Raw genomic sequence first — 23,291 nt, 5'->3', positions numbered from 1 at the left:
ATGGCCTTGACAATTATCCAGCAATCAGGACTAATATAATTGGCCAATATAATTAAAAGTGCGAATAAAGTTGCAGAGCGTAGAAATAGGTGTCACTTTGCCGAACTTGCACGGTCCCAATATTATATAGGGGAAAGTAGGGTAAGATGGAAGGATAGGGCAAGATGGAAATTACCTATAAAACCCGAACTGCGCAATGAATCGCCCGGATCCACACTCGCACAGATGCAGGCGAACCTCTTTTATTTACAAACGACGGCTCAATCAGTTCATGTCAGCTAATGAGTGTACACGCTTCCTTCTTATTTTCGCAGTTAAATATTACGCAATTATTGAATTTTTGTGATACGATTATTAAAACAAGGTGTATAATATTATTATTATGCATTTATACAAAGTATCTATTAGGTACAGGTTATCTGAATTGATATTTAGATAAGAGAAATAATAAAGCATTTTTAAAATATTGATATTATTATTGCAAAGGGGCATATGGGCAAGATGGAAAATTGCAACTTAGGGCAAGTTGGAAGATAATAGTTAGGCAAAAATAAAAGCAAGCAAATAGGAACCTGCGAAAATAAAAGAAAAGGTAAAGGAAAAGGGACAAAAACAGAAAAAGTTAAAAATATTCTACAACATTTAGAAACAGTCTTCACAAAATGATGTGTTCTGTGTATGTGGTGAACGTTGTGGAACCGCCCACAGAGGACTGGGTACAATGTCCTGTATGTAATGGTTGATCACATGAATTGTGTACCGACACAGAAGATGGCAGTTTTATGTGTGTAAACTGTAAAATTTAGTGCTTTCCTCTACATTCCATCTTGCCCGAACAACTTTCCATCCTGCCCTAAGGTAAGGGCAAGATGGAATTTTTGACATTATTTTTTAATTACTCATAAAAAAAATTCTACTTATTATTAATAATATTTAATGGTTGAATTTTGTAACTGTATAAGGTCTCTTTCAAGAATGATTAAAATGAAAGTTTTGTATTACGTTGTTTTATTTTTTTACACATCTTAAAGTTAAGCCTTCCATCTTGCCCTCCCTTCCCCTACCTACAACTTTGCAGACGATCAAGTAATAATGGCTCAAGATTATGCCGATTTAAACTATATGGCACGAAAATTAATTGAAGAGTATGATATATGGGGTCTAGAAGTAAATAAAAAGAAAACCGATTATTTGTGCATTGGAGCAGGACAAAAAGATCTAATAGTACGTTCTTTAACGGTAAAATATTGCAAAACTTCTAAATTCTAAAGAACCGCTCCGATTTAGATGAAATTTTGCAAATAAGCTCATCTTGCGCTCCTCTTCAAAAGTGATATGACTACAATGTGTGCTTTTTATTTTTAAGGGGTAAAAATACCCCTTTTTACCAAAAAATAAAAACAGCATAAATATAAGCGTTATTTAAATCTAAATTATGTGTAGGTATGTTAAATAGTATGCCTAAAATAGAAATTTGATTGTTTCTCATATCTAAATGTATTTTATAGTTTTAAACCCTTAAAAACTACCCTCTAAATAAGAATTTGTATAAAAAATAATTTGTAACTTTAAATTAGGTAATGATGCATTTTGTAGTGATTTAAACTTTATTTTATGTTCGTAATTTAGTGTATTAAGTAGTATTTAATATTTTCAACTTTAATAAACTACCTCTACAAAGACATTTATTAGATCATTCACTCACGGTAAAATATTGCAAAACCTGTGAATTTTAAACAACCGCTTGTGTTGACATGACATTTGATATTCACTTAGCTAATAAGTCAAAGAAAAAAGTGATATAGTACCGATGTGTGCTTTTGCCCTGGGGGTGAGTTTCACCCCTTTTCGGGGGTGAAAAAATATTGGTCTAAAATAAGTCCGGAAATTGATAAACTGACTAATTTTAAGCAACCTTTGTTCTACAGAGTTTTTTAACTAAGTCAATACAATTCGAGTTATTTGCGAGTGAATATGTTCATTTTTCAACAAATGAACCACGTTGTTAGACGGTGCTTTGCAAATAACTGAAAAAGTAAGTATTTTATCGAAAAAATCTTCTGAGCAGAAATATAGATTATGAAAAACTGAAAAAATCTGTTTATGTATGAAGTTTGGAGAGCTAGTAGAACCAGAGTTGTAGTTAATGAAAAGTAGGTTCTTATTCGTGAAATTCCAAATCGAACATTTCGACGTGAAATATCCAAAAAATGAAGCACTCTAGGGAAAATTTATCAAAAGTTTTATTTTTATTTTTCTTTATTTATTTATTTTTTAATTTTTAGCATTAAATGTAAGCAAATTACGCTCAAAATAAAGTTGGTACCTTTTAAAATTAATCGTTATCGCTTCACAAGTTCCTTTACTTATAGACCTGGATGTCGCGTACCAAAAAAGTTGTTTAATAGCAAGCTGAAAATTTAATAGCTTAACGGTTTTTTACCGATACCTTCTTTAATTTCCAAGATATTTCATTGTTTCAAAGCTTACTTTGTCGGGAATTATAAGTGCTAAATGTTCTCAAAAGTTGAACTTTCTGGAGGTCTTTGATTTTTAAAGAATGCGATTCAAAGAGCTTAGAAAACTGCTTCTCACACTTACGTGCAAACTTAAAATATAAATATCTCACTCAGTTTTTATCATTGAGACATTGAAAAAACTGAAAGAGTTTCAGTATGAAAAATACTGCATTTTAGTATTCATATATATTTTTCAAGTTTCTTTTAGTTTTCAAATAATTTTGAAAAAATGAAAAAAATTTATAAATTGTCAAAAAATTATTTAATACTAAATTGAATTTTTTTTCAAATCTAAGCACTTTAAACTGGTTATAATCTCAGAACACGTAGTTTATAAATAAAGCTAAATGTATATGGAATAATGTTAATTTTTATTTTTGTGGAAAATTCACCGATTTAAGTAATTATTTTTTTGTTTTTTCAACGACATAATCGTTTTGTTTGTTTAATAATTCGGAAATTTTTTTATCCAAATCACTTTTATCCTAGCACCTTTTAAAGATATCAGTAAAGTCTTTAAAAGATGTCTCCATATTTTTTCCAGAAATCTCTAGTTCTTGCTTTATTTAATGATCAAATGTTTGATTCACCCCCTCCGTGGCTCAGTGGTAAGAGCGCCTACTTTGGATCGAAAAATCCGAAAGGTCGTGAGTTCGAATCTCACTAGGGTCAGAAATTTTTCGTTTATTATAAATTATTAAATGAAAATAGTTTCTGTCCTTGTGGGATCGGTACTCACCGGAGGGACCGCAGACGTTCGGATATAATTAGCGTCTCTTTGCAAAGACAATGACGTCGACTTTACAAAAGTAACAAGACACTTACTCAACACACACACTACACATGACACTAGGTACCTGACTGCAAAAATTGACCGACCCTACCATGCCAATGGCCATTAGTTGTCGAGGCATTAGCTAAATAAAAAAAAATGTTTGATTCAAGGTTAATTCGAAAAAAACCCGATTTTAGGTAGGCTGTAACTTAGGTAGTGTTATTGCCATAATAATTTAAAGAACACCACTCAATTTAATAATTTAAAATATTTCTTTTTGATTCTAAAGACTTTTTCGTAAAAATGCATAATTTTAGAGTTACAAGTATTTTTGAAAATCCACTCAAAAACATGCATTTTTCATGTAGGAAATCATCAATTTCGATCGTGAATAACTTGCAAAATATCAATTTACCGAAAAAGTCGTATATAACATTTTTTACTCAGAACTGAAATGTCTATCGATTTCTGAGGTTATTTTGAGGTTAAATATTTCCACCCCCGAGAAGGGGTGGTACCCACCCCCAGAGCAAAAGCACACATCGGCACAATATTACTTTTTTCTTTGATATATTATTTATAAGTATGCCAAATTTAAAGTCAATCCAAGCGGTTCTTTAAAATTTACCGCAAAAACCATCAAAGAATATACTATAATAGAGAGATATCGCAAATGCATTTTTATCGCACGCTAATAGCGGAATACGCTATTTTGACATGTACGCAAGCGCAGAATGAATGTTACGCTAATACCGGATAGCGTGTCCCGCTATTTAGGTTGAAATAAGGGACGGTAATAACGTTAACGCTAATTTGACATTTGGGATGAAACATAAAAATAATGTATAGAATACAAATTTTATAAACTAAATACTGTGAATCATCTTATGTTGAGAAACACGTGCATTTTTATTTTGTCTACAATAGACTACTTTTTGTGGTTAGGATATTATTTATTCAGATATTTTATATTATTTTTATACCAACTATTTATATTTATTGTTGGTTAAACCATTAAAATTAAAATGCATGCCAACCAGCTCAATATCCAAATTCAATTTTCAATAAAAAACAATTAGGTACAGTATTCTTCAAAATTAATTTCTAGGTTACATTGTAATACCAAACGTCGGTTGTCATAATAACGTTAAGCCCCGCCCCAGAACATTTGCGATAACTCTCTTGTTGCCTGTGCTGAAATAGAACGTTATACGTTATTTACGTCTTGACACGATATTATCGTTTGCATTTGCGATATCTCTCTAATATTAGACGATAACACCACGATAAAGCACTGCTGTGACTACAAGTACCGAAGTACCTAGGTCTAGGTATCACTATCTCGCACGATAGAACATTAGACAAAGCCATAAAAGACAGAGATACGTCAGGGAGAAAAGCCATCACAATGCCAAACAGCATTTCATGGGACCAATCCATCATCAAAGAAAATAAAAAGAGGATATATGAGACTATAGTGAAAAGTATCACTCTATACAGCTGTGAGATATGGCCATTGAAAGAAAGAACACTGGCAACGCTGAGAGCAACGAATATGGATTTTTGGAGAAGAGCCGCAGGAAGATCTAGAAGAGAAAGAGTTACCAACGAACGCATTAGAGAAGTAATGGGAATCAAACGAACAATCACAGAAGACCTAACAACAAAACAACTTATCTGGTTCGGACATATACAAAGAATGGATGAACAACGAATACCAAAGGAAATATTAAAATGGCAACCAGAAGGAAAGGGAAAGCGAGGTAGACCGAGAAAAAGTTAGAGCGAAGAAATGGACAAAGAGTTGAGAGAAAGAAACAGAAGAGGACCTATGGAACAACCGGACGAAGTGACGATTGGAAGTCGTAAAATGACGGAGAACGTTATAAACCGACATATGGTAGTCTTCTTCTTTTAGTGCCTATTTGTTTCGAATATTGGCGATCATTCTGTCTATAATTATTTTATTAACTGATGCTTTAAATAGATTAGTTGTTGTTGTGGAGAACCATTTCCTCAGGTTCTTTAACCATGATATTCTTCTTCTCCGAATTCCTCGCTTTCCAAATACTTTACCTTGAAGGTATGTGGTAGTATTCTTTAAAAAGCTCTAGCTCCGTAAGGATGCATTTTCGGAATAGGTGAATTGGGTTGAATTATCTTAAATTATCTGAAGACTCTCCGGCCTTCGTTTGTCAGAAGAGTTTCTGGACACCCTGTATATATATGGTGCTGGAGAAAAATACGAATTAATGAAAAATCCGCCTTAATTTGGGACGTTCGTTGGTGTTAATGTGGGAGTGAGAAAATCCAAAACAGTTGGGACAAAATTATCTACAAGCATTTCGAAAGAAAAGGTGTTTATAGATGGTTGATTTTTTCCAGGTCGTTTGTTTTGAAAACGTAATGAGTGGATATGAGATACGATGTTAGGATTATGGTATTAAGTTTATAATAGGGAAAATAAGGATATCCCTTACAGAAATTACACAGTAAATAAAACGGATAACCTATAATAAAGGATTTTCGTTCCCATACATGTAAAGACATATAGGGCGGTAAATAATCTGACATGATAAATGGAAATTTAACGAATTACAAGAGAAGATGACATGTAGATTGAAAGGTTTTAACTGTCAATACATTTACAGACTTAACTAAGAGACCATAGTATTAAAGGAGTTAAGGATTTCTAAGATGTCTGTTAAGGTTTCATAAAATTTTTGATGTACCACCAACAAACAACAAGGAACACAATAGGTAACCAGTTAATACCAGAAACAGAAATGTCACACTATGTTAAATGTCAGACTATCACAAAAAAGGTAAGAAGAAACGAATATATAATATAGTCGGTTCGCTAAACTCAGACACAACTGGCTAGTGATTTTGGTAGGTAATTTTTTTGATTTTTTGTACTTTTGTACTGATACTTTGTACTGATTTTTTGTACTGATACTAACTATTCGGTAATTAATTACTATTTGGGAGTTATTTTTTTTGTCAATTTTGCCAAATTGGCAAAATTACTTACTAAAATCACTAGCCAGTTGTGTCTGAGTTTAGCGAACCGACTATACCAAAGGTGTCGAATGAAAAATTATAACCCAAGGATGGTATTAAAGGTGAGAAATTTGACCTCGGATTTCCGGCTTTAGAGTTGCAATAGGAAGTACTGTTTTAAAGTACTTCCGAAATAGTACAAGCGATATATTATTCGACGCGCATTATCAAGACGAGAACACATACTTACTTGGTTTCACGCCTGTCTGTCCGTCCGTGGGTCTGAAGACGAATATAACTCATCAATATAACTAACTTGGAAGTAATCTCGATGAAACGTGGGATCACTCACTAGAGATATAAACACGTCTGGAAAAGGCACGTGGTTACCAAATGTAAAAAGTTATACAAAGGCCATGCCAGCTGGTTATCTCATTTACAACTAGAATACTTAAGTGTTATGTTTTCTCCACATTGCTCTATGGTGTTGAAGCCTGGACAATGACAGAAGCAACACATAAAAGAATCCAAGCACCCGAACTCTGGTGTTACCGTAAAATGCTCAGAATATCCTATGTCCATTGCCATGAGCCATACGACAAATGTGGAAGTCTTGCGGAGGATGAATTAGGAAAGATAGCTTATGCTTATATTAAATGAACGGAAAACACAATAGTTTGGTGACATCGTAAGAGATTAAAAGTATGAGCAATAACAATAGGGGACCAGGAAGTAGACGCAACTCTTGGCTTAAGAACCTACGCCTACGACAATGGACGAATATGACCTCCATAGAACTATTCAGGGCGGCTGCAAATAAGATTAAATGGGCAAATGTAATGTCCAACTTCCTTAAGAATCGGGCACCGTAAGAAGAAAAATTGGACAGGATCGTAGGACAATACAATATGATCTTGATTGGACCACACAGCATCAGGCAAATTAATTAAAATCACCTGCTATACAGGGTGAGTCATGAGGAACTGTACATACTCCTACCTCGTATAGAGGCTCCTATGGGGAATAACAAATGACCATTAAAAAGTGTCTGTTCCCATTTAATAATATATAGGGCGAGTTTCGCATTTTGACAGAAATTTGTATTCGTCATAATTTTTGAACGGTCAGATCGATGTGTCTCTTATTTTGGTCAATCGTTACACTATTACCACCTAGTCAACTGATTTATTCAAAATAGAAAAAAATCAGGTGCGGCTTTAAAAAATTAGTTCGTTTGTGTCTTATTAGAAAAAATTTCACTCTGTATACGCTTTTTGAAAACTCTAATAGGAATTTTACAATTTAGACAAATAGGCAATTAAAATGGCATATTTATTTTCCCCCACACGATTACTTAATTTTTTATAAAAAAATCAAATTTGACTAAATATGAATAATTAAAAGTTTGGTAAAGTGAACCATAGATTTAAAAAATTAACTTTTAATACAAAAATTAATTTTTTTTGAACAAATATTTAATTTTTGTTACCACCCAATCAACTGATTTATTCAAACTAGAAAAAAATCAGGCCCGGATTTAAAAAATTAGTTCGTTTTGGTCTTAGAAAAAATTTCACCTTGTATACACTTTTTGAAAACTCTAATATGAATTTTTTTTTTTGTTTTATATTTTATTCTGGCCTTGGTTCAGAACCTTTAGCCACGTAATTACATATTATTATACAATTATTATTCGTTCATAAGTATAAAATTGTCCAGTATACACTTAAAAATAAAAAATAAAAAAAAAATAAAGCTTACAAATAACAATGCCTACGTACTATGTTAATAAATACAACTATATTATTTTTTTTTTCTTTTTCACTACGGTAAGAACTAAAAACATACATAGGTTACAAAATAATATAATTAATTACAGTAAATATCTCATTCATACATTACATAATACAAAAGAAATACCTATTCATTCAAACGATTAGTTTTACATTCACACTTTTAATTTAATTTTTTGAAGAAATGTCATAATTAGTTTAAAAATTTTAATGTTATCCACACTTAATAGCACATTTAAGTCTAGGGGAGTACTTAAACCTGCTTTCAGCAATTCTTGTAGCAGCCACATACTTGCATTGAGATTTAAGGGACAGTTAAAAAATATATGATTTAGATTAGCTATGCTAGTTCCACAGTCACATCTGCCTGTTAAGAGAACTCCGATTTTATGTAGATGCTTCGGGAAACATCCATGATCTGCTTTTAATCTTAGGATGGTGAATATGAATTTTAAAATATGAATTTTACAAATTAGACAAATAGGCAATTAAAATGTCATTTTTATTTTTTACCCACACGATTACTTAATTTTTTATTAAAAAATCAAATTTGTCAAAATTGTAATTTTAACCTAAAAATGAAAAAAAAATGAAATCACGGTTTAACTCGCTACAAATCTGTTCCATTTTAATATTTTTTTTTGAAATTTTTACAGCACTTAGCTCTTACCATTGTGAAGACTATGAAAATTGTTGTAGACTTTCAGTCTTCTTCTCGTAAAAGTTATGAATTTTTAAAAATAAAAGGTGCAGATTCGTGAATTGCAAAGTTAAATCTCAAAAATTAAGTAAAAAAATTTAAAATTTATCTATTTGATTACGTCTATGTTAAACTATAGAGTCCAAAGAAAAGTGTTATGGGGAGTTTTAGACATAGGCGTAACCAGGATGATCCTAAGGGGGGTTTAAACTACCTGAAGGGGGGGGGTTACAACTACTGGAAGGTCTCTGAAGGGTATGGTGTTAAGCGTATAGAGCTCAAAGTACATCCCAAGGGGGGGGGGGGGGGTTATAACCCCCCAAACCCCCCCTGGTTACGCCTATGGTTTTAGATCTAGACGTGTTATAGAAAAAAAAGTGAAACTTTTAATTTTAAGAAAAACGTTGTTTAATTTTTTTTATTTTTATGGTAAAATTGCGATTTTGACAAATTTGATTTTTTAATAAAAAATTAAGTAATCGTGTGGGGAAAAAATAAATGTGCCATTTTAATTACCCATTTGTCTAATTTATTCTAGTTTGAATCTAGATTTTTTTCTAGTTTGAAGAAATCCGTTGATTAGGTGGTAATAGTGTAACGATTGACCAAAATAAGAGAGACACATCGATCTGACCGTTCAAAAATTATGACGAATACAAATTTCTGTCAAAATGCGAAACTCGCAATGTATATTATTAAACAATGGGAGCAGACACTTTTTAATGGTCATTTGTTATTCCCCATAGGGGCCTCTATACGAGGTAGGAATATTTACAGTTCCTCATGACTCACCCTGTATATTTCAAAAATTTCTAATATGCAGCACAAACTTCTTTAAGTCATGTTCAAAAATTTTCAATAGAAGAGGGACCAGTTGGAATATTATACTCTTGCTACTTACTGGGTTCACACACTATTTTTATAAGTTGTATTAAGTTCAATATTTTTTTTATTAATGGGATAGTTCAATTTCTGGTAAAATAATTTCATTACCTAAACTCAATCTACTTTGATCGTTAGAATGATACGACGCATGTAGGTAGTCTAATAAATACATGTTTCAACTTACCTTCTGACTCTACCGGTAGCATCATCTTGTACAGTATTTCTTGGAGGTTGATACGCCGTCCTCCCGGTAACAGTTCTTCTAGCAGCTTGTTGCGCCGATGGACCAGGTGGTGATTTCGAAACAAACTCATCGCTGCTACTCGATGAGCTATTCACCGTTTTATCCGACCCAGCTGGAGATCTCTTCAATTGAGACCTGTGGTGGATCAATCGATTCGTTCTTCCCGAAGGTGAAATCCTGTCAGACCTGACTTGATTCGCAGTTGATTTTTCCCGCTCGCGTTCTCGATTCTGCAGCGAGACAGCCTTTTCTCTAGTAGTTGCAAGCTTTTCCCTTTCACGAGTAGATGTCGTTCTTGTTATTGGCAGCATGCTGATATTAATCGAGGAGCTGTTGTTATCTTCCTCGTCTGCATCTTGGTAGTGATCGATTGAGGAGTCTGTGTTTTCGGAAAGGCGAGGCATTATGTTGCCTGGTCGGTTAAAGCTGCTGTCCAGACTTCGAAATCCCATGGAGGAAGAAGACGAAGAAGAGGAGCCTCTGTGAAAAAATAACTAATTCAGAACGTATTTTCATACACTCAAGAGTAAATAAAATTAAAAGAGTTGGTAAAACAAACTATCAACTTATAATGTTTGAAGGTGTGCCTGGATTAGTTTTTTTTAATTTAAAATTTTGGCGAGTCCTTTATACACCCTAACAACACAAAACATTCCAGGAATGTACTATCAAAGTTCTATTAATGTTTGAATGTCCTGGACATTCAAGGGACATTCGGTGAACATCTGATTAAGTTATTCGTGGAATGTTACCACAAAACATTCTATGAACATACTACCAATGTCCTATATTTTCAGAGAGGCCATTTACTATTCAATTTGCATTCATTTTCAAATTTGCCGCGCGTGTATATTATGTATTTAGGCAATCCAAACCACGTGACTTCTGGTTGGTTGGCATACAACAAAAAGTTACAGGCTACAGAGGTTATGTTTGTAATACCATTTCATTTCATTGTTTATCGTCGTATTTTGTCTATTTTGGATTCATTTGGATTTCGTTGGCTGTATTTTGTGAACTTTATAAACTTTATCACACTGCAAAGTGATTATTTAAGGAAATTATTATTGGAAACTCCAGATGTTTGGAGAAAGGTAGGGGAAACAATTTTTATTTACTGTTCATTTTTCTCTGATATTTATCAATATTGATGAATTTTGCAAGCAAATTATTTCTTTTATTGTTTTAGATATTTATTGAAGCTGAAAATAATTGGGGATTTAGATCCATATACAATTCAGTCAGAATTGGATTTTACCATAAAGTGCATTCCACCAAATTACTATTATAGATATTTATCCATCATAAATAGTTGATTATATCTGGTGGAGTCTCACAGTTACTACTCTAAGCAACAGATGAAAGCATACAAAAGCCTTCAGGCACATAAATATTTTACAGCTGGATTTGTTTTAAAGTTGGAAGTCACAAGCAACAACTTCGTAAGTACCTACAAGAATATTAAGGAAATCCAGCTCCTCGATACTACTGGGTAAACTAGAAGATTGAAGAGGACAAAGCCTTTTGAACTAGTTTGAGTGATATGTGATAGTGAAAAGCAGAGCATAATGCTTGTGTGCCTGTGTATGTTAGAATAGTGCGGTTAGAAAAGCAGGCATAGTGCTTGTGTGCCTGTTAGATTAGATAAGAGACGCTATGGGGTAAGCTCTTCATCTTCATTTTAAGGAACAGTAGTAATTTAGGTTAAATTAAAATTGCTCATTGGTCAGAGTTATGACCTGATTGTAATTGTAATGTACAATTCAATACAATGAATCGTCATCGTAGTAATGATTATGGAAAAAAATATATGACAAGATTTTGTGCAATAAAAATGTTTATATTTATCAAGGATGTATTATTTGGTACGGCCACATATACTTCTGGTATATCGTCGGTGAAGTGACAATACCTCCTATCTGCTTTTTCATGAATTTTGTGGAAGATGAAAAACTTGTTTGGGCCACCTCCTGTTTTCATATATTATTTGACTTGTTTTGTAGTAAATCCAACTATCTATTTACTACAAAACAAGTCAAAACTTACGTATGAAAACAGGAGGTGACCTTAAAAAATGTTTTTCGTCTCCTGCAAAACTCATGAAAAAACATATAGGAGGTATTGTCACATCACTGATGATATATTTCAGAGAATGTCTAAAAAATATACTTCGAATGTCCTAAGAACATTCGCAGACACTCATGGAATGTTTCAAGACATTCATGGAATGTTTCAACAAGACATTCAGTCTAAAAAATATACTGTGAATGTTCAAAGAACATTCGTAGATATTCATGGAATGTTCCAACAAGACATTCAAGGAATGTTTAAAATGCTGACACAGCACTTTCTTGGGACTTTCCAGGGACGTTCGTGTGCTTTTAGAGACATTCCAGGAATGTTTTCAATGTCCTGTGTGTACCTTCTATGTTTTGTGTTATTAGGGCAGCTAAGCTAGACTTTGGACTTTATTGTTTAGTCTAGTCTGGTCCCTTTTTTTAAGTATGTAGATAGTTTTTTATTGCCTACACATACACATACTACTGTCAAATCTCCCACTTAAAATAAAAACGTCTGGGTAATTAGGTCGAACTAACATCCATTATTTTAGTACCCCTTCGGTTTTGCTTTTCAATCAATAGCCGAGCCTAGATATTGTCGAAGAGCCACAGAACATAGCTTAGTTTACCTTCAAGATGACTGCTGACGTTAATTTAAGTTTTGCAATGAAAAACCCACGCATTGGTAAAATTATTCTTCTAATTCATACAGTGTTAAAAATAGTATATTGTGCAACAAGTGCAGAAAGGTACTAATTTCTCACGAGTTTGAAAAGTTGCGGTACGAGCGCAAGCGAGTGCCGCAATTCAAACGAGTGAGAAATTACCTTTCTGCACGTGTTTCACACTATACTTTTTCTACAAGCACAGTTTTTCCTAAAAATAAAAATCACAATTTCCAAACGACGATTAATTATAATAGGTACCTATGTGATAAATTTTAAACTGTATTTAATTAATACCTACTAATAAATTTAAATTCCTTATACCTAAATAAATTGCACAGAAATCAGTTAAAAAATTAATGCACTGCCTTAATTTGTTTAAATTTAAACAATTATTACACATTAGAGAGTTATTGCCAACGTCTTTTAAGTCGACCTGTAATAAAAGATCCTTTATTTTGACATATAAGCATGCGCAGTATTGCGTCTTTTATTTTTGTCTTTTAATAAAATACAGGCTGCCTGTATTTAAGGAAAATTAGAGGACACCTTTATTTTAATAAAAGTTCCTTTATTTTGACATAACGAGTCAAAAATGTGAAGAAAGGTCTAACTTCACTTGTATTTTGAATTTATCTTATCGCTTCTTTGGATTAATAATTTATGTATTGTGGGATTGATATTTGATTAAACTTTCATCATTAAAGTTGTATGTTGGGTTTTATTTATTAAAAACAGCTCTAAGTAATATTCTGAGATATAGATTATTGATATTTTGACCCAAACGAATATAGAAAAGAACATTTTATTGAAGCTTGAGTTATTACAAGAAGTTGTAAAAAGGAATATTATGTAAATAATTTTAAATTGTTACTAATTACATTGATCAGACTTAAAATATCAGTAACTCATTTATTAAACTCAATATATTTTACATTTTTCTATAGAAATAAATATTTATTGAAGATATAAGAGATTGAAGATATAAGATCAATAAATTTTAATGAAAGTTAGGATTTGTTAAAATTCTAGATTCAAAATAGAGTTCTATTCAACAGATATATAACAACAGGTTAACAAAATAAAACAAAGGTTCAAGTATTTATTTTTGAAAATTTAATCTTTTATAGATTAGAATCTATAAAGTTTTTAATCAAAAGTATTAATACACTTTCATTTTCATGTCATCTTCTTCTTTTGGTTCTTATCCGTTTCGAATGTTGGAAATCATATAGCAATCGTAACCTTGCTAGCTGCGATTCGAAACAGTTCCATTGATATTCTCCCTCTACCAGGTCTTCGCTTACCTTTGACTGTACCTTGCAATATGTACTGCAGCAGGGAGTAACGGTGCTGATTTATCATATGTGTCCCAGATACTGCAGTTTTATGCGTTTAATGGTAAACACAATCTCCAATTCCTTCTTCATTCCTCCTTGTTCGTGATCCATTTCATGCCATCAGTATTTGATTATAAAAGGATCCCCCAAACCGACGCGAAAGTTTTGCGACGCGAATTTTCCGTAGCGGAACATTCGCAGGCGAAGCGGTAGCGGACAAGGGTTCCCCATATTGACGCGTAAGCCGACGCGACTATTCGCCATACAAATGTGAACAAATTATATTTTTAAATCGGCCAACAGGTTTAGGAAATACAAGACATCAAAAATGACCAAATTTTTAAGTGGGCGTAATCTCTATGCACGCAAATTTATAATAATATTATAATATATAATGAAAACTTATCATTTTCTCCTAATTCTGACCCTATACTATTCCAGACTTTATCCTTTTTTCTTTTTTCTTATATTTTTATAATCTTCGTCCGTTAAATCATATATTATAGGATATTGTTTAACAATTTCAATGAGTTTTTCTGTAACACCCATTTTAAAACACGCGAAACTACAACGGTAGCGGAAAAAACCGTGCATGCAGCGTTTCATGAAAGGAACGCTGTTCTGCCGCGACCGTTGCGGATTCCGCGCAAAGTGGTCTGAACACGTTCATAATCCGCCGTGCCTATCGATTCGCCGCGATACCGCGTAGGTTGCGGTTGCGAAAGTTTCGCGTTGGTTTGGGGGATCCTTTAAACATTTCCAAAAAAATTAATAAAAACCAGCATAAAGCTTAATTCTTCTATTATCTTTTTGTATATCGGGAAGTTTATCTGACAGATTAGAGGTCTTTTCATTTTCAGATAACTAATTATTGGGAAGTTTATATAACAGTATCCTTAGTATCTCTCTTTTCAGCTCCGGATAACTAGTTAACGGGAAGTTTTTCTCTGTCAGATATCTATTAGTATCTAATCTGTCAGATAAACTTCCTGATAACTAGTTATCCAGAGTTGAAAAGAAAGAAAGAGATGGCCATAATGGATAAAAGATCAAACGCCAATAGCATGTATGTATATATTTATAAATTTATTATTTAAAACCTGCTAATGATCATAAAATACTTAAAATCAGTCACCAATATAATATTTATATTTATTTATAAATTTATTAACAAACTGCAGTCCAATAAAAATAAAATTAGTTTAAGCGCTAGCTTTAAATGTCGAACAATAATTTTAAACAAAGACACACATAATTTAGTCGCATTAGATTAGCTCCTGGTTGAAAATGTACTGCCACAGCTTCTATATCAATATCAACAGCACACTCATTTGCCAGTATTTCAACGTTTTCTCTATTATGTACTACTGCAATATGTAAAACTGAACAAGCTGATATTATTCTTTGAATAAAAGGTAACTTGCATCTCATTACATATGGTAAACATGGGAAATCTCTTCACAATACCAAATGTTCTTTCAATAACAATTCTTGAAGGGATTTGTGATGGATTATAAAAACACAACTTCTGTCTGAAAATTCTGGAATGGTGTCATTCGGTAGTTGTAGTTGAGGAATGGATATCCACTATTCCCTAATAATATATTCTCCAGAAATTCCCCATTACATATACCCATAATGCAAAAGTATTTAAAAACTACTAAAATAGTACTTCCAATTTATTGCACTTCCATATTATTGAACGATGAGTATTATGGGATATATTATGTTGTTCTCTAAACATCTTTAAATGACAAAATAATTAAATTTAACGTTTTACTCTTCAATTATCTTATTTTAATTTATATCCACAAATGGAATTTTATAGGTTATTTTTATATTTACAAAAATATTTCATGTCATTTGTCAAAATAAAAGATTCTTTAACTGCGTTTGCAACACCACTCTTTTAGACCCGTCCTGTATTTGTCCTTTATTAAAGTATCCTGTAATAAAGGATCCTTTATTTGCCGGTGGCAATAACTCTCTATTATTGACATTATATTTATGCAGTCACGGATTTACACAAAACCTACTTCATTCGACGTCTCTTGCACAGGTTGCTAAATCCTTATTGGTTATTTGATAATTATAAAATGTTTAATAAGAATAAAATTGTAAAATAAAACAGTTGTAACATCCATAATTTAGTTTCTATGCTACAGTTAAATATAATAATTGTCTTATAGGTTATATATTTGTCTAAAGTTTAACCACGGATGTAAACAGAATATAACGTTACTCAGAATGCGGTAGTCCACGGATGTAAACAGAATATAACGTTACTCAGAATGAGGTACTCATCTTTCTGTGAAAAGATTTTTTTTACGTGGTATGGATAAAAAAGGTGAAAAAACGACCCAAATAATTTATATCAGATGTAGTATTTAAATAAAAAAAATCTTACTTGTAATGCTGTAGGAACAGTGATCTTCTTCCGGTAGTCGTATCCTCCAAAGATTTAGTCTGAGGCATTCTGTTCATATTTCTAGGAGGTTTCTCTATTACCGGAGACACAGACGTACTGACAGAGGCAGGTTTTAGGGATTGCGTCGATTGCGGGCTGATTTTCCATTGCGGAGACGGCGGCGACTTACCGCTGGTGTTCCACAAGGGAGAAGGTGGTGACTTTCTGTTTTGGCTCCAAAGTGGTGACGGAGGCGACTTTTTCCTACCGGCCCAAAGAGGTGAAGGTGGTGGTGATTTTCTAGAGTTCCAAAGTGGCGAAGGTGGGCCGTTGTCTGTCGATTTCCATTTGGGAGAAGAAGGTGATTTATCGCGCGTGTTTCGTAAAGATGAAGGTGTGGATTTACCCATTTTATCTGAAAATAAGAAATAAATTAAAGCAGGTAAAATTTTATTTCACGGGACATACCGAAGCAACGGTCTGTCCTCAGATTTTTGGAAAGGGAAGTCAGATTCAGTCCTCATTTCGATATTGAGAAAAAGAAAAACAACAATAAGGGAAGTCAGAATAGATGACATCATTAAGAAAGTTAAAAAAAGAAGAGGATATGAGGACCTTGGAGCACAAGGGGTCTAAGTAACATTTTGGAAAAAATGAGTTAGGTGCATGAATGAGTTGTGAAAATATTAATCTATCTATCTTATTTGGGGGTGAAGAGATCCAAGTGATTGTTTTGATAGATGCTGCCATCTAGCGTGGTGACCCTTAACCACTGAGTAGTGATAAGTTTAAAGTTGGAACGCTAGGGGTCCAAAGGCACTTAGATCCCTATACCACGAATCGTCACAGTTTAGTTGTAGTTGACATAAGTGTTATTAAGAACGATTTTGATTATATTTTCTTTGTAAATGGTTATATTACAAGTTATTTTACTGCTGGTGTTTTTCAAAGTATGTACCTATATATTATATATTACATAAGTGTGTTACAATAATAAAACAATTTCTAAAACCTTACTAAATGGAAAAAAGTGAGGAAGAAGTTCAATCTAGCCTATAATATGCAGGTAAGGTGTAGTTACTAAATATTCCTACTTACTGTCCTATTTAGGTATAGTTAGTATTTTATTAATATGCAAGAATTAATATAGCAGTAATAATAAACATAACTGTGCATTTTTTTACAAAATGATTCGTTTTATAGATTCTATTCACGAGGAAAGTAATGAGCAGAATTATGAAGATGCAAAAATGATGACAATATCAGTTTTTTAAGTGGTAGCAGTGAAGGGCCATTATTTGGAGAAGGCCATGATTCCGAAATAGACAGAGATTATAATCCTGAGGACGATGATCACATTCTTGCAATGAATGTGATCAAGATTTTGGAAACAGAACTTAAAAAGAAGAAAAACCAACGTGATATCTATGTAACAGAAGACTGGATAAATTTGGCTGCCTCAGCAAGTAGAAAATTTATTGTGACTAAGTTAATGGATGAAGACTTTATTGATCTTCAGTTACTAAATCAGTACTTCCGGAAAAATGTGCCAGGGATACGAGGAATGCAGATATTGCATTATGAAAAGGCAAACGTTACCCAGACTCTCTGTTTTATAAGACAACATCAGCTGAGGGTATTATGCCTTACGAAAAATTTCCAATGAAGAAACAACGAGCAGATAGAATTCCTAATCAGTTTCCCATGCTTCATCCGGTAATTGAAAAGCCCAAGCTTAAATACAAAAGTATGAAGATCTGATGGAACTCTTGCAATTCGTCCCACCGATATACCATGAGTTTTACTTAAGCCTATATCACGAAGCAAAGACTGGAAAGCCTTTAGCTACAGGTACTACTGTTGTAGGCAATGAAAATGATGATAATCACTTTGGTAACAACGTTTATGACACAGATGACAGCAATTAAATAGTTTTACAGTAAAATAAAAATAACACCACTTATGTATTTTGTGAATCTATGTGCGCACCATAAATTTTTTTTATACATAAAACAATACCCGAATGTAATACTTTCTGCTATTGGCAATAAAAATAAAAAGACCTGATTATCCTTCTTACACAGTCAAAATGATTCAATTTTAATTTTCCCTCTTACAATAATTTTTCAACTTTGACTTGAGTTTTCTCAAAATGTTGATTTTGCTACTTAGACCCCTTGACCTCTAGGGGCCTCATATAGAATGGGAGAAAATAAAGATAATATGCTATGCCGACGACGCCATAATAACAGTCGAAAATGCAGATGACCTACAAAGATTAATTAAAGATTTCGAAGATCCGGCGCTCATATACAACATGGTGATCGATACCTAGTGATTTCAGCGGATCCGAGACGATGTAAACTAGTCGTAAATACCAAAATAATAGAACAAGTGATGGAAACGGAATACTTGGGAATAAAACTGTCAAGCTACGGAAAAGTGGAAGAAGAATTACAAAAACAAGTAAACATGGCGAACAGAGCAGCAGGACATCTGAACAACACAATGTGGAGAAACAAATACATCACAATGGAAATGAAAACCAGGATATATAAATCAACAATAAGACCGATAATGACGTACACAGCGGAAACAAGAGCAGATACGGCAAGAACAAAAAGAATGCTGGAAACAGCAGAAATGAAAATCTTACGAAAAATAACAATCCAAACTCTAGAAGACAGAGTAAGAAGTGAGAAAATACGAGCGAGATGTGATGTGAGAAGATGTGAGAAGAAACAAACATGTGGACCAAAAGAAGAAAAATAGAATGGAATCAACACATAGAAAGAATGACAGAAAATAGAATAGTACAAAACAGCAAAAACAACATTTATTAATACATTGTATTTTGTAATTTGAAAACAGTGGCTTATTCCCAACAAAAATAGTAAATTTTGTATTATCATAGAAATGGAATGATCCATATCATAGATTAGGTAAATGTAATCCTCTATTTGTTTTTCCTTGAATAAATTGTATTTATATTTAAAATACTTGATTTTTATGTAAATTTCTAACTAATAGCCGATAAAGGTTTTGGTTTCACTCCAACAGATGGAACTACTTACAGTACATTAACTCAATAGTATAAAATCTCTAACACTCTCCATTCAATCGTACATGTAAAATCGTACCAGTGAATAACATCATACCGGTGCAAAACCAGTGAACTTGTAAATAGTTAATTAGGTTAGACTTAAGACTTTAGATTTAAGTATCGCTTAAGGTAGAGGTAACAGTCACCTTGGCGAGGTCACTTCTACTTCGGTAGGTTGTCAAGTCAAAAAGTTGATCTACTTTTTGGAAGAGTACAGTGTCCACCATGGTGATGGTGGGCCATATTATAATTTAAACAAAATTTTTAATTGATAAGATGTGGCGTTTAAGGCCGCTTACAGGCTAACCACTTTTAAAGCCGAAGTCGACAGCAAAAAGTCGAGCGTTTGTGGTTTAGACCAGTAAGGATTTGCGAAAAAACGTCTATTTTTGGATGTGAGAGGTGGCATTCGGATTTTTGCAGATAAAGTTAGGTGACACCTTCAGTAATAATAATTGACTTATGCTCCTTCTCAAATATGCCCGGAACATTAATAAAAAAATTAAAATATTTAAAAATTTCGAAAAACATCAATTTTTTTCTGCTTTCTTTGCTTATAACTTTAAAACGATTCGTTTTGAAACAAAGTCGTAGAGAAATAAAATAAAGATAATTGAATTTTGTATGATATACGACTGGTAAAAAATGCCTTAAGGTATTACCTTTTCTGCAATATAGCAATAAATACAAAATAAGGGGGCAAAATAAGTCTGTTGTTATTCAATATTTTTTAACCACTTTGGTGGCAATTAGAACCTTAGTAATTCACTTAGGAAATTCTTTGTAACATACTTAAATCGTGTACCAAATTTCATTAAAATCGATCGAATAAATTTTGCATAATAAATTTGCAATCTTAATGTTTTTAAAAAAGTTCAAATTTTTTAAAATCTGTCTGAACAAAAAGTAGACCATTTAGAAGTTCGCTAATTTTTTACATATAAAGAGGTGCTCTACCTATCTAATACACTTTACAGAATTAAAATCGGATTATTTAAGGGGCCTCAGCAATGTTTTAAAAGTATAAACAATTTTTTGGCTTATAAACAAATAGCTTTGTTTAGTAATAAAAAAATTAATTTTTAGCAATGCAAATAATTAAAATCGGTATAATTTGACTTAAACTTTCAAATGCTGTCAGCAGAATTGCTATTTTATTTTTTAATCAAACGTTATTCGCGTTCAAAAATTGCATTTTCTCGATTTTTTGAAAGTCCCATCGAGTTTATCTCGAAAACTATGCATCCTACGAAAAAACTTGTAAGAACATTTTTTTGCTTAGAATTACCCAAGAAATACAAAAAAATGTTTTATTTTGCGGAAAATCGATGTTATGTAATTCCTCAAGTTCTTTGTTTATAACAATCTTATCGACATCCGGATCAACTGTTACCCAAAAAATTCGTGTTCTACGGGTCAAAATACATAAAAAAACTTGGGTGAGTCCATCTAAATAAGTAAGTCCCTCCTGGCCACAGCACTAATTTGTTTATAAGCCAAAAAATTGTTTATAAATTTTAAACATTGCTGAGGCTGCTTAAATAATCCGATTTCAATTCTGTAAAGTGCGTTAGACAGGTGAAGTACTTTTTTATATGTAAAAAAATTGACAAATCTTTGTATGTTCTAGTTTTTGTTGTGCAAGATTTTAAAAAAATTTAATTTTTTAAAAAAAGTTTAGATTGCAAAATTATTAGGCAAAATCTAGTAAGTCAATTTTAATGAAATTTGGTGTACGGTTTTAGCACATTACAAAAATTTTCTAAGCGAATTAGGAAGGTTTCAAGTTTAACTTAAGTGATGGAAAATTATTGAATAAGGACAGGCTTGTTTTGCCCCCTTATTTTATATTTATTGCTATTTTGAAGCAAGGGTGATAAATTAAGACATTTTTAACCAATCGCATCTGATAGAAAATGTAATTATATTTGTTTTATTCCTATACGACTTTGTTCTAAAATGAATAGCTTTTAAGTTATAAGCAAAAAAAGTAGAAAAAAAACGAAATTTTTTGAAATTTTTAAATATTTTTTTTTATTAATGTTCCGGGCATATTTGAGAATGAGCATAATTCAATTATTATTAACGAAGTTATCACCTAACTTTATCCGCAAAAATCTGAATGCCACCTCTCACATCCACCTAAAAACAGATCCTTACTGGTCTAGTTGTTTATCGCTACTTTGAGTCGCCACTTAACAACAATGCAAAACGCATTTCCTTTTCACACGGGCGTTTTCTCGACTGCAATACAACTTCTGTCGTCGGTTGTTGTCCCTCCTCTCGGCTCCATTCTCAATAATTGTAGCGATTCTCTTTGAAACATCTGTCTTCTTCTTCTTAGCCTTCTATCGTCCACGTTTGGACATAGGCCTCTCCCACCCAACTCCTTCCATCGGTCTCTCTCCTGAGCAACATATTTCCAATGTGTTCCGGCTACTCTTTTAATATCATCAACCCACCTCATCTGTAATCTTCCTCTCGGTCGTTTACTTTGGTAAGATCTCCAATGTTGTATTGTTGCATTCCAACGTTGATCTTTTTGTCTAGCAGTGTGGCCTGCGAAGCTCCATTTAAGTTTGGCAACTTTTGTTGTTATGTCCTCGACTTTTGTTTTTGATCTTACCCAGTCGTTAATATTTTTATCTGACAGTCGTATACCTACCACTGCCCTTTCCATTGCTTTTTCTGTTGAGGCTAGTTTATTCATATTTGCCTTGGTTAGGGTCCAGGTTTGACATCCATATGTCACGATAGGAAGGATGCACTGGTTGAACACTTTGCTCCTCAAGTATTGGAGTATTTTTCGGTTCTTAAGTATCTAATTAAGTTTTCAAAATCCTGCCCATGCTAGTCTTGCTCTCCTAGTAAGTTCCGCACTTTTGTTCTCTTTGTCAAGTCTCAGAATTTGGCCTAGGTAGAAACATCGGTAGCAGCGACAAAAAGTATAAGCCGTTCCAAAAAATAGAGCCATTCAACCAGAGACATCTTAAGCGTAGACAAGGCATACTCATCAAAAAATCGTAACGCGGAAACAGCATGGAAACAGTCGATCGGTGGTCTATCTATCTCTTTTAACCAAGTGACCCCGCGCATGTGACCGACAAAGATGGCTAGACCACTCAATTCAAGTCGGCGTTACACCTCGATGCATTGAGTGGTATATGACTAGCCTAATCTACCGTGTATAAAATCTTTGCACTCAACACAAACACTTTCATTGCTGCAGTTCAGACTGAACCTCCGATTTGACATCACAAAAATGATTCGTATAGCCACTGAGATGTAAAGGCAAAATCTTGACTGTTCAAACTTTGAACGGTCTTTGACAATGGGATGCACCCAAAAATTTACGTCGTTTCCTTCTTTGTCTGCGCTTACGAAGGAGCAACAAAAGCAGTTTTGTCGCCGCTGTTAGTAGTAGAGTTCCTAAAGACGAACGAGGGTCTAGGCTAGTCTCACAAAAAAGGGGACAAATGTGATCTTAGAGAATTATAGACCTATATAGTTGCTCAATCAAGTCTACAACATAAGACAATACTTGTTATACGAAAAAGGATCTATCTTACCTAACTTCCATTGTGGAGACGGGATAGGTTTTCCGCTTGGATTCCATAGAGGAGATGGTGGAATCTTCCCTGTTTTCTTCCACTGTGGTGTGGAAGGGGGACTCGCATCGCTGTCTTCAATAGCATTCGATCGAGGCAGAAAAGGAGTTTTTCCAAAAAACGTCCTACTCCTCTTGATAAGACCTAGAAGAGATAGTTAAGATAATTAGTAATGTTTGATCAAGAGAG

General features: G+C 33.2%; 1 protein-coding gene across 3 annotated transcripts in view; it reads right to left on the bottom strand.

Annotated features, from left to right (window-relative positions):
* Window positions 1–23,291, bottom strand: part of LOC126879961 (serine-rich adhesin for platelets) — a 960,737-nt gene that overhangs the window by 656,781 nt on the left and 280,665 nt on the right. For all 3 annotated transcript variants that reach the window (XM_050643380.1, XM_050643382.1, XM_050643381.1), the window contains 3 exons: window positions 23,064–23,246; window positions 16,392–16,806; window positions 9,860–10,399 (listed from right to left, as the gene is read on the bottom strand). In XM_050643380.1, coding sequence (XP_050499337.1) covers window positions 9,860–10,399; window positions 16,392–16,806; window positions 23,064–23,246 — 1,138 coding nt within the window. The remainder of the gene's footprint in view (window positions 1–9,859; window positions 10,400–16,391; window positions 16,807–23,063; window positions 23,247–23,291) is intronic.

The sequence above is a fragment of the Diabrotica virgifera genome, chromosome 2 (genome assembly GCF_917563875.1).
Source record: "Diabrotica virgifera virgifera chromosome 2, PGI_DIABVI_V3a".
NCBI classification, from domain to species: Eukaryota; Metazoa; Arthropoda; class Insecta; order Coleoptera; family Chrysomelidae; genus Diabrotica; species Diabrotica virgifera.
This window is presented reverse-complemented; position numbering and strand designations above follow the sequence as displayed.